The sequence below is a fragment of the Hyperolius riggenbachi genome, chromosome 4, assembly GCF_040937935.1.
Source record: "Hyperolius riggenbachi isolate aHypRig1 chromosome 4, aHypRig1.pri, whole genome shotgun sequence".
Classification (NCBI taxonomy): domain Eukaryota; kingdom Metazoa; phylum Chordata; class Amphibia; order Anura; family Hyperoliidae; genus Hyperolius; species Hyperolius riggenbachi.
In genome coordinates, this window is record NC_090649.1 from 441,825,347 (window position 1) to 441,838,410 (window position 13,064).

At 46.4% G+C, this 13,064-nt stretch overlaps 1 protein-coding gene across 2 annotated transcripts in view; it reads right to left on the minus strand.

The window, feature by feature from the left end:
* The window catches only part of CUL9 (cullin 9), a 67,335-nt gene extending 54,640 nt beyond the window's left edge, over nt 1-12,695 (minus strand). For both annotated transcript variants that reach the window (XM_068232601.1, XM_068232599.1), the window contains exons 1-5: nt 12,611-12,695; nt 7,330-7,918; nt 7,096-7,250; nt 6,504-7,010; nt 260-389 (exon numbers count right to left, since the gene is read on the minus strand). In XM_068232601.1, coding sequence (XP_068088702.1) covers nt 260-389; nt 6,504-7,010; nt 7,096-7,250; nt 7,330-7,909 — 1,372 coding nt within the window. In that variant the 5' untranslated portion in view covers nt 7,910-7,918; nt 12,611-12,695. The remainder of the gene's footprint in view (nt 1-259; nt 390-6,503; nt 7,011-7,095; nt 7,251-7,329; nt 7,919-12,610) is intronic.
* Nucleotides 12,696-13,064: the final 369 nt, after the last annotated feature.

Sequence of the window (13,064 nt, forward strand, 5' to 3'; positions counted from 1 at the left end):
CAGATCTGACAAATGCCAAAAACACCTGATCTGATGCATGCTTGTTTAGGGTCTACGGCTAAAAGTATTAGAGGCAGAGGATAAGTAAGACAGCTAGGTAACCGGTATTGTTTAAAAGGAAATAAATATGGCAGCCTCTATATCCCTCTCGCTTCAGTTCAGTTCCTCTAAGGCTCTGGGATGTAATTATGGAATCATTTTCTTTATAGGGAGAGGTGTAGTCAGAGTGTACAAGGAACAGTTCAACCGCTGCACTTACCTGGTGAAACCTTCATATTTTCTGTGGCAGATGAAGCTTTCTCTGCATTCTCCTCCTCAGCCGGCTCTCCGATGATTTGTACCATGTGCCAGTGTACCCAGTAGGTGCGGCCGGTGGACCTCCAGAGCACCTGTGGGTATTAACCCAGAAGTTACTATGCTTGCCTCCATGTTACACATGCCAATCAGAAGAAAACAAACAAAACCGGGAACTAAATCCAACAGCCCAATTTAATGCAAAATAGTCCATATGGTTAAGGGGAGTCAAGCAGCAGTTCTATAGAGCAGATGATGTCAGTAAAGGCACACAAGCTGCAAAGCTACAGAGCAGATGGTGTCAGTAAAGGCAGACAAGCTGCAATGCTATAGTGCAGATGGCAGGGCTGTGGAGTCGGTCCAAAAAGCCACCGACTCCGACTCCTCAGTTTAGGATTCCACCGACTCCGACTCAGACTCCTCGACTCAGACTCCTCTAATTTGCATATTACAATTTTGTTTATTAAAAGTATGTAACATGAAATTCGTCTCTTAACTGCCAACGCTTAGGAATTTTACAAGACAACTGAAGTGAGAAGGATATGTAGACTACTATATTTATTCCCTTTAGACTAAAACTAGTCCTTGGTAAGAGTACTTGTAAAAGGTACAAACCGGAACAAAGAACATCTATCAGGCCCTAGGCAATGTAAGTGTGGGTACATGTAAGAATGATGTGCAGGTACTCTGCAGGGGAATGAGGAGATTGTAAACAGACAACACCTCTGTGTTCAATGTGCACAGCATTCTTAGTGGATTCCCTGCAGCTCTGGGGGGAGTGCATATGTAGAGTATAGTACTACTGTGTAACAAAGTAAACCTGAGACAGATGAAATTAAAGTTTTATACATACCTGGGGCTTCCTCCAGCCGCCTTCAGGATAATCAGTCCCTCGTTGTCCTCCTTCACCACCTGGATCTTCTGCTATGAGTCCAGGTACTTGAGCCAGTCGAGCGTAGTGCGCATGCACACACTCCGCCGCCAGGAGCATACTACACCTGTGCAGCACTATTGCGCAGGTGCAGAATGTTCCTGGCTGTGGGAGCGGCATGCGTCCGGACAGCGCTGACTGGCTGAATTACCAGGACTCATAGCAGAAGATCCGGGTGGTGGAGGACAGCGAGGGACTGATTAGCCTGAAGGGGGCTGGAGGAAGCCCCAGGTATGTATAAAAAAAACTTTACTTTTCATCCGTCTCAGGTACCCTTTAATTTGTAGTCACCAAACCAAATTTTAACAACATATCAAATGATTTGATTTCATCAGCAAAGGGAGTGCATACATTTGCATAAATCAGCATCAGTGCAGAATTATTTCCATCTCATTGACCATCTCTATTAGTGACACAGCTACACATCAGGCTTTATTCTTACAGCATAGATGTTATTTAGTATATATAAGAGATTCCTGTGTACACATCATATATACAGTCACAATCAGATATGTATATCTGACCTAAAAAATACAGGGACTGCTTTATTGAAGCAGCACAAGTAACTAATTTTGATTGGTTTATTTCATTTTTGTGGACTAAGCACAGCCATTACTGTATATATACATTATTTTTAATGACTATTATCTGAGAAATAGAACATTTTATCATATTTTCTATTTTAATTACAGTTACAAATTCATTAGGAGTCGGAGCATTTTTCCCCCGACTCCAGGCACCCAAAATTGCCCGACTCCACAGCCCTGGCAGATGGTGTCAGTAAAGGCAGACAAGCTGCTATGCTATAGTGCAGATGGTGTCAGTTAAGGCAGACAAGCTGCTATGCTATAGTGCAGATGGTGTCAGTAAAGGCAGACAAGCTGCTATGCTATAGTGCAGAAGGTGTCAGTTAAGGCAGACAAGCTGCTAATCTATAGTTCAGATGGTGTCAGTAAAGGCAGACAAGCTGCTATGCTATAGTGCAGATGGTGTCAGTAAAGGCAGACAAGCTGCGATGCTATAGTGCAGATATGTGTCAGTAAAGGCAGACAAGCAATGGAGTTATAGTGCAGATGGTGTCAGTAAAAGAAGACAAGCTGTGGTGCAATACTGCATTACATTATTTACATTTGCATTTAACTAGGGAAAATAATTTTCAAACTGACCAGTATTGCGGGGGTAATAAAAATCACAACGCACCAGGCAATCACCGATGATAAGTTCTGAAGGCTAAAAGTGTCTTGCCAATATTTTGTTTTAAACTGGGATCAGAGAATAAAAGTGGCCAATGTTTAACCTGCTGAGAGTTCTGGACGAGCTGAGCTCGTCCAGAAACGCCGGAGGGTGCCGCTCAGGCCCTGCTGGGCCGATTTAAACGAAATAAAAAAGGAGCACACGCAGCCCGGCACTTTGCCAGCCGCGTGTGCTACCTGATCACCGCCGCAGCGCGGCGATGCGCCGGGTGCGGCGGCGAAAGAGGGTCCCCCCAGCCGCCCGAGCCCAGCGCAGCCAGACCAAACAGTTCCGGCCAGCGCTAAGGGCTGGATCGGAGGTGGCTGACGTCCATGACGTCACTCCGCTTGTCGCCATGGCGACAAGGAAAGCAAAACAAGAAGGGCCGCTAATCGCGGCCCTTCTTGTTACTTCTGATCGCCGGAGGCGATCAGAAGTGCGGATTAGGAGCGCCCTCTAGTGGGCTTTCATGCAGCCAACTTTCAGTTGGCTGCATGAAATTGTTTTTTTTTAATTAAAAAAAAAAAACGTCCGGTCACCAGCCTGGCGATCTTAATAGAACGCCAGGCAGGTTAATAATGCTAATTTTTATCAAATTTGACATGGAGGGCAATAGTGAAGGGGAAGAAGTTCACCAATCAGGAACCAGCCTCTAGGCCTTTTCCTTTCAACTAATGTGATCCTTGCTCGTTTCACTGCATTGTCACTCAGGGCCTCATTGTACGCTCTAGTTGAGAGCCACTCTTTGAGTACAATAGTTTGGAAAAGAAAATCCAATGTGAGCCCCTCACATTGGCCTCAATTCACTAAGCAGTTTAGACTAGTCTACAGATGTTTTTTAGTCTACTGATAATTTGGTGTAATGTTTTAGTCCTGTTTTTAGACCTGGTCTAACATTCAGTAATTACACAATTCACAAAGGCAAACAAGGAGTAACCACGCCCACATTTTCTGACAGAGATTAGACCAGCTGATTTCTTGTCCGTAAAGTACTTCTGTGAGGTAATTTAGATGTGAGGATGGAATCTTTTGAATTAATTGTGCAGGAGTTTAATTGTATGCGCCACCATTGAATCGATTCTGTGCTCTTCCATCTTGGTCTGGCATAATGGTGCAAACGACAATGCCAAGTACAAACTACAGAGGGTCATCAGGATGGCGGAGAGGATCATTGGGAGACCCCTCCCTCCACTTGCCCACCTACACAACACAAGGCTGCGATCTAGGGCACTGAGAATCGCAAACGACCTTTCCCACCCAGGCAACCACTATTTTAATCTGCTTCCACTGGACCGGAGGCTTCGAGCCATCTCAACAAGGACTGCTAGACACATGAACTCATTCTTCCCCTCGGCTGTCAGCCTTCTTAACTCCCTCCAAATACTCCCATCAGCACTCCCACCTCCATCAAGGTCCCCAGTCTGAGCAGTGACACTGCGGATCAATTGACCAGCCCACAAGTCTGACTAACTCTATGTAGGACTGGATCTGTGTGGGGACAGAAACCACCAGGGCTGTGGAGTCGGTCCAAAAATCCACCGACTCCGAAGTTTAGGATTCCACCGACTCCGACTCCACGACTCCTCTAATTTGCATATTACAATTTTGTTGATTAAAAGTATGTAACATGAAATTCGTCTCTTAACTGCCAACGCTTAGGAATTTTACAAGACAATTGAAGTGAGAAGGATATGTAGACTACTATATTTATTCCCTTTAGACTAAAACTAGTCCTTGGTAAGAGTACTTGTAAAAAGGTACAAACCGGAACAAAGAACATATATCAGGCCCTAGGCAATGTAAGTGTGGGTACATGTAAGAATGATGTGCAGGTACTCTGCAGGGGAATAAGGAGATTCTTCCTCTATTACACATTCTTCATGCACAATCTGAACAAGGTTTATGGGTGACAGACAACACCTCTGTGTTCAATGTGCACAGCATTCTCAGTGGATTCCCTGCAGCTCTGGGGGGAGTGCATATGTAGAGTATAGTACTACTGTGTAACAAAGTAAACCTGAGACAGATGAAATTAAAGTTTTATACATACCTGGGGCTTCCTCCAGCCGCCTTCAGGATAATCAGTCCCTCGTTGTCCTCCTCCACCACCTGGATCTTCTGCTATGAGTCCAGGTACTTGAGCCAGTCGGGCGTAGTGCGCATGCACACACTCCGCCGCCAGGAGCATACTACACCTGTGCAGCACTATTGCGCAGGTGCAGAATGTTCCTGGCTGTGGGAGCGGCATGCGGCCGGACAGCGCTAACTGGCTGAATTACCAGGACTCATAGCAGAAGATCCGGGTGGTGGAGGACAGCGAGGCACTGATTAGCCTGAAGGGGGCTGGAGGAAGCCCCAGGTATGTATAAAACTTTACTTTTCATCCGTCTCAGTTACCCTTTAATTTGTAGTCACCAAACCAAATTTTAATAACATATCAAATTATTTGATTTCATCAGCAAAGGGAGTGCATACATTTGCATAAATCAGCATCAATGCAGAATTATTTCCATCTCGTTGACCATCTCTATTAGTGACACAGCTACACATCAGGCTTTATTCTTACAGCATAGATGTTATTTAGTATATATAAGAGATTCCTGTGTACACATCATATATACAGTCACAATCAGATATGTATATCTGACCTTAAAAATACGGGACTGCTTTATTGAAGCAGCACAAGTAACTAATTTTGATTGGTTATTTGCATTTTTGTGGACAAAGCACAGCTATTACTGTATATATACATTATTTTTAATGACTATTATCTGAGAAATAGAACATTTTATCATATTTTCTATTTTAATTACAGTTACAAATTCATTAGGAGTCGGAGTCGGTGCATTTTTTCCCGACTCCGACTCCAGGCACCCAAAATTGCCCGACTCCACGACTCCGACTCCACGACTCCGACTCCACAGCCCTGGAAACCACAGAATGATCTGCTATGTATGAACAATGTTAACGGTTATTGTTCCCCTGCTTGATCTCCTTTGCATGCTTGTGATCCTATTATGTATGTCTTCTTCCTGAGCTATGTATTGTGCCAAATCCAATTCCGGGCATAACCCGGTTATGCTTGGCGAAATAAACGATTCTGATTCTGAGGAAAGCTCATCAAAGGAGAAGGACGTCAGTCATAGCTACTTGTTTGGGAATTGCATCTTTTGATCATTTCCCCTGCTTTACCCACCTAATTACCAAATGGTTTAGACCAGGTGTAAAAATAGGTCTAAAATATTTGGTAATAGTGAATTCCCATTTGATGCAAATGACCAAACCATCAGTAGACTAAAAACCATCAGTAGACTAGTCTAAACTGATCAGTGAATTGAGGCCATTGTTACGGCCAAGTCTCTGCATTTGCCCATAAGGCAGAGATGTTGTCACATGTTTCGGGTGGCAACTTTGGCAGTGAAGTTGTGGGCTTTCTAATGCTGGGTACACACGATGCATTTTTTCCGCACGATTCTCATCTTTTCTTATCAATTTCCATTCACTTCTATGAGAAATCAACCAGAAAAACGATCGGAAATAATATTAGACATGACAGAACTTATCTATCGAACTATCTATGTAACGCAAAACTGTATGGTGTGTTCCTAGCATTACTTCCTGGATTACAAACTAAGGCCTAGAAAAAACACTCTTCAGGATCAATGGAGGCACTAAATTGCATGTCCATAGTATTACCATTCATGAACAGTGTGACCTGCTCAAAGACCTCAGATGTACAGGCTTTGTACACGTACCTGGAAGAGATTTGATGGGATGAGGTGAATCGTGTAAGTACTTCTCTTCCCAATCGGCTGGGAAGAGATTGGCACAAGTACATGCCACAGACATGTCCATGGCTGTTCCTGAGAATTGCTGGTACCCAAGTGTCATCAAATAAAAATGATACACCATCCCACTCTACATACATACAATACAGTTGCAGGTTTGCACAATAGCTCTGCAGAAGCTCAGGGAGATTACAGAGTAGGTTACAGAAGTGCAAAGCAAAAGCATTCAAGAGCATGAACATTCTTGTGATTCTTACCTGGACCGGTGGCATTCCATTGTTAGACTGGCGGAATACTCCCTCGTCACCAGCACTGATCTCATCATAGTCCTCCAACATTCGGACAGTCATTCCTGGTTTCAGGGCTTCCTGGATATAATCCACATAATTGTTCCGTGCGACAAAGTCGGTTGGCTCTTGGAACCTCTTCGCTGGCTTCTTCTTAGGGGCGGTGCCTTGTATAGGGGTGGTAGAAGCCACCTGGAAGCTGGTGCAGGGGGATACTTTGGGCTGAAAGATGGAACGGATGATTCGAGAAGATTGTTCAGTGTCCACATAATATCCAGTCTCTGGAGCATCTTCACTCACCCAGCCCATCACCCGCACCAGCTCACAGATGAGGCTACCCATGGCCATGCTGAAACCAAACTGGCGCTGTAGACGGGAGGTGTCACTGCGATCCGGCCGGTCACTGCTCAGCTGGTCCAGCAAGGATGTAACGCATAAGTAACGCTTCACCAATGAGAAGAGCTGCTTTCCCGGGATCTGTCCCAAAACAGAAAACATATCAAAGATCCTTCTGTACCTCCCGATCCTGACCTTGCCCACTAAACACCATCTAACTACTCACCTGAGGGAGGTGAATTCCATCAAAAGAGATGCAATGCTCCTCAGAGCTGGTAGTCTCAGCAAAAAGCTGCAACAAGGTGTAACGAGATTCAAAATCCATATGTTGTTCAATTCCGTCCTGCTGACTGAGGGACAACAAGACGTGTGCCCGACTCCCTGCAAAACATAGCAGTGTTACCTACAGCCTCAAATTCACATTCAGCCCAATAGACAGAACCTGAGGAACATGTCCCACCTGCATCATGTGATGCCAGCGCACGCAGCATCTTGCCAGCATTCTTACGAATTTGCTTCTCGGGGTTACAGAGCATCTTCATCAGGAGATCCAGGGCCCCAGTCTCTTTGAAGACTCCGGCCAATGATCCAATGCTGGCATAGGCGCTGAGAACATGGATGGTGTTGAGGATGGAGGAATCAGGACCTGAGCTCTGGGACATCTGTCTGGCCGCTCTCTGAACCAACATCCGAACATCTTCCGTCATCTCCTGCAGCGCCGCTTCATCCGGAGAGCCAGATGCCTTTTCTTCAATAATACCGGGACCCTCGGGTTTACGCTTACCCAGCAGCGTTGGACAATTGGTGTACACCTCTTCAGCAGACATCCACATCAGGATATTGGGGGACTTTGCATCAGCCTGTGTGGCGTTTCCACTACCCCCTGCCATCTCCTCCATATTGTGCACCGCCCAACGAATCAGATACTCAGTGTGCCCATCCGGGCTCCATCGCTGCCGTAACAGCTCCACAGGCTGAGCCTGCAGCTTAGGATCCAGCTGGACCAAGAGGTTGCCATTTCTGCGCTCTCCCACCAACATGGTGGAAATCTGAGGGAAGAGAAAAAAAACTTTTAACCTATATGAACAAGTTAAAAAAATTGCATTTTTCACCAATACCAGCACCCCAGACCACTTCTCGACACCATCACCTATACCGCAATGTCAGCACCTATCACTACCTCCCTAATACCAGTGCCTATCACTATTTCCCCAATACCAGCACCTATCACTACTTCTAAAACCCAGTGCCCTGCACTACTCCCCAATCACTACTTCCCCCGTAATCTGAATTATGGCTATTGCCATGACATTAATTTGGGCGCCATCAAAAGACGCAGCGCAAATTACTATAAAAACTGCGTGCTTTGTCTCACCCCTCAGTCCACAGCAGCCTAAAGGGTAAATAGTAATTAACACCGCCAGAACTTTTGCAAGAGCAGGGTGAGCCATTTTTTGGCTTTGCCCTGCGCCCAAATTACATGCATGCCCCTTTCTGTCCCATAATGTACAGGTCCCATAGATGAGGAGACGGCATTGAAGAGCAGGAGAATCTATGTGGGAAAACTCAATCCACAGAGGCAGCCTGCAGGAGTTGATCCGGCTGCGACAGAGGACGCTCTGTATCCCAAGTGCACACACCTGATGCGCGTGTGCAGCAGAGAGGAAGCTAGAGTGGTTGTCTCTCGCACCTCTCATACAATCCTGATGCCATCTGCTGAACAGCTTACACACAGTGGGGAGCACATTTTACAACATCCCATGCTGAAATTGAAATAACAGCGTCCCCTCAAACAGATGTATTCTCCTGCTCCTCTACACCAATTCCACATCTGTGCTCGGTACATTGGGGAGAGAACTGCAACTATTTAGCTTGCCTATGCTGCTCCATTCTACTACTGCTATTCTGGCTGCAACATCTGCTTTGATAGTTGTCCTTTAAAGGGAACCCGAGGTGAGAGTGATGTGGAGGCTGCCATGTTTATTTCCTTTTAAGCAATACCAGTTGCCTGGCTATCCTGCTGATGCTCTGCGTCTAATACTTTTAGCCATTGACCCGGAATAAACATATGCAGATCAGATGTTTCCAGCAAAAATCTGGACTAGATTAGCTGCATGCTTGTCTCAGGTGAGTGATTCAGACACTTCTGATGCCAGAAAAATGAACAGGACTGCCAAGCAACTAGTATTGTTTAAAAGAAAATAAATATTGCAGCTTCTATGTCTGTTGCCTTGGACTTTTTTTTAAATTATAGCTAAATCATGGAAATCACCAATTCTCAGCTTCGACCATGTCTGCATATACCTACGCCATGCCATGTCCTATGATAACCTAAAGACAATAGTAGATGACAAAATGACCAAATTAAAAAAAAAAAAAAAATTGTGACAGCCTCTATACCAGGCTCTATCAACCAGGGTTCATTGAGTACTCTGCAGGGGTTCCTTGGCATTTTCCCCCATCATGGGGGAAGTATAATAGAGCACATTATAATAGGGGGTACTGTAAAAAGAAGCACTAAATTGGGGGTCAGAATAATGAGCACAGTTTAATGAGTGGCAGTGTAACAGGAGGTAGTGAAATTAACAGCCCCATCTACTTTCAGGCTACTTGCACACCAAGACGTTGCGTTAGGTGCCACGTTAAGGTCGCATAACGTGCACCTAACACAACGTATGGTGCTGCAAGATAGGACGGTAGAGTGAGCCGCGTTAGGCGGCTCTATCCCTATAAGGTCTCCCAGAGTGGCGCTGATTGGCCGGCGGGACCACGTGATGCGGAGCGAGACACTCCACATCACGTGGTCCCGCCGGCCAATCAGCTGCCGCCAGTGCAGTGAATATTAAGTAGCCATGTGCGCGGCTACTGTAGCTGGCTCTCCCCGCCTCCTCTCTGCCCCCCACTGAGCATGTGCAAACAGTCTAACGCGGCTATAGCCACTCTAAGGCCGTAGCATGCTGCACTTTCGGGAGAACATGCAGCGTTACATGTAACGCAACGTGGACTGTGTGAACAGCCCACTTGTGTTACATTGCTGTGCGTTGGGGGAGCGTTACAGGCGCACGGCGTCCCTGTGTGTAAGCAGCCTTAAAGACCATGCATCCTGAAAAATAAATGCAGGGGTTCTTCCAGACCAAAACAATGTTTGCAGGGGTTTCTTGAGATCCAAAATTATTTGCAGGGTCCCTCCAGGGTAAAAAGGTTGAGAAAGGCTGCTCTATACACTCGTTGGCACAGACTCGCACCACCCTCTTTCACAGAATTATAATAGTTATACTTTTAGCCATAGACCCTGAACAATCAAGCAGATCAGGTGTTTCTGACAATATTTTCAGATCTGACAAGGTTATGCTTGTTTCTGGTTTAATTCAGACACTGCTGCAGCCAAATAGATCAGCAAGGCTGCCAGGCAACTAATATTGTTTAAACTAGGGAAATAAATAAGGCAGCCTCCATATCACTCTCACCTCGGGTTCACTTTAACACTCAAATGCCTTGTTTATTTTCAACCAATTACAGCTGTACATTTATTTTTTATTCTTTTGTAATGTACAAAAATACATATTAATATGATATACGTATGTCAGTTTGCAAAATAGCTCAGCTGGATGTCAGTCACAATAGTGACTAGGGAAAGTCAATGAGATGCAAACAATTCGATCGATTTGATGCAGGGTTAAAGGGATACTGTAGGGGGGGGTCGGGGAAAAATGAGCTGAACTTACCCGGGGCTTCTAATGGTCCCCTACAGACATCCTCTGCCCGCGCAGCCACTCCCCAATGCTCCGGCCCCGCCTCCGGTTCACTTCTGGAATTTCTGACTTTAAAGTCAGAAAACCACTGCACCTGCGTTGCCATGTCCTCACTCCCGCTGATGTCACCAGGAGTGTACTGCGCAGACACAGACAATACTGGGCCTGCGCTGTGCGCTCTTGATGACATCAGCGGGATCGAGGACACGGCAACGCAGGCGCAGTGGTTTTCTGACTTTAAAGTCAGAAATTCCAGAAGTGAAACGGAGGCGGGGCCGGAGCATCGGTGAGTGGCTGCGCCAACACAGGATGTCTGCGGGGGACCATTAGAAGCCCCGGGTAAGTTCAGCTCATTTTTCCCCGACCCCCCTACAGTATCCCTTTAAGCTTATTTTGTATAAAAATGTATGCAGCATGAAAATGGACCAATCAGCTCCTGCAAAGGTAGAATTTGATTAGTCCATTTGAGGATGCATGCATTACTTACAAATTATGCATAATCTTGCTTCCACACAATTATTTGCACCTCATTGACCATCCCTACTAGTGACAATAACTCATCTGGCTTTATACTTACAGCAGAGACGTTTATTACATATAAAAGATTCCTGAGTATACATCAGTTATACAGTCACAATCAGATACGCATAGCTGGTTTTAAAAATATGGTGACTGCTTTATTGCACCATCACAAGTAACTGTTTTATGATTGGTTTCTTATTTCATTATTGTGGACTAAGTACTGATATTACTGTATATACAAGTTACTTATGAGGACTATTATCTGATAAATAAAATGTTATCATATATATTCTTTTAATGACAGTTTGTATTTGTGTTTTTATGTACGAATCAAGGTACCCAAAAATTGCTCTACAGCCCTGCCAATGCTTGCCCAATACCGGCACTTCTCACTACTTCCCCAGTACTAGCGCCTATCACTACTTCCCCAATACCAGTGCTCCGCACCGTGTGAGGTGTATTCCCCACCTCCCCGGGGAACAGTGTGTTCGGCATCACCCCCACTCCATAGGAACTGTGTAAAATTTCAACCCTGCATTCACCGGGCACTGTGGGATTTTTATACCCCCTACCTCAGTTGGGCACTAAGTAATCTGTATCACCCCTCACCCCTGGGCACTGTGTGATGAGTATTGCCCTCTACCCAAGCAGTGTGTGATCTACATCCCCCTCCTCCACCAAGCACTGTGTAATCTATATACCCCCTCACCTGAACACTGTGGAATCTACATCCCCCTTCTCCCCCATGCACTGTGGAATCTATATCCCCGTCTCCCCCAGGTACTGGGTGACGTGTTACCCCCCCCCCCCCCCATGATCTGTATCCCCCCTGCCCCTGAGCACTGTGTGATCTCTATCCCCCCCCCCCCCCCCCCCCGGAACTGTGTGAATTATATCCACTCTCCCCTGAGCACTGTGGAATCTACATCCCCCTCTCCCCCAGGTACTGTGTGATGTGTATCCCTCCCCCCCATGATCTGTATTCCCCATGCCCCTGGGCACTGTGTGATCTCTATCCCCCCATTCCCCAGGCACTGTGTGATCTCCATCCCCCATGCACTGTGTGATCTCCATCCCTCCATTCCCCAGGCACTGTGTGATCTATATCCCCCCTCCCCTGAGCACTGTGGAATCTACATCCCCCTCTCCCCCAGGTACTGTGTGATGTGTATCCCCATCTGCACCCCACCACCCCATGATCTGTATCCCCCATGCCCCTAGGCACTGTGTGATCTCTATTCCCCAGGCACTGTGGGATCTATATCGCCCTATTCCCCAGGTAGTGTGTGATGTGTACTCCCCCTCCTCTGTGCACTGTGATCTGTATTCCCCGTCTGTGGGAAGTGTGACGTGTACCCACCCTTCCCCGAGCACAGTATTATCTGTATCCCCTTTCCCCCGGACACTATATGATCTGTATCCCCACTGCCTCAGGCACTGTGCGATCTATATTCCCCCGGGTCTCACGCGCTGTCAGCGTTGATCTTCTGCAATCGGCGCCGCAGCCCTTCAGCTCCACTTCCGGGTCAGGCCGCACACGTGACAGCAGAGATCCGCCCATCCACCCGGCATACAGATCAGCAGTGAGCGACGTCAAAAATTGTAGGCGGAGACACAATGAAAACGCTGCCAATCGTGTCCAGTGTGGATTGGAAGGGGCGGCGAAAGCAGTCGAGAAGCGTGACAGCTAAATAGAGATGGGAAGTTCGGATCTTTTCAATGATCCGGATGATTCGAATCGGATCATTGAAGAGATCCGGATCTTTGATCCGAATCTCGGATCATTTTACTACCGGAAGCATTCGGGGGTGAAATGAACAGCAGGACAGGTCTGTGGACAGGAGAAGGAGAGGGGGGTGGACACACAGAGTAGGGGAGAAGATGGACAGAGGGCAGGGAGTGGACAGAGAAGGGAGGAGGG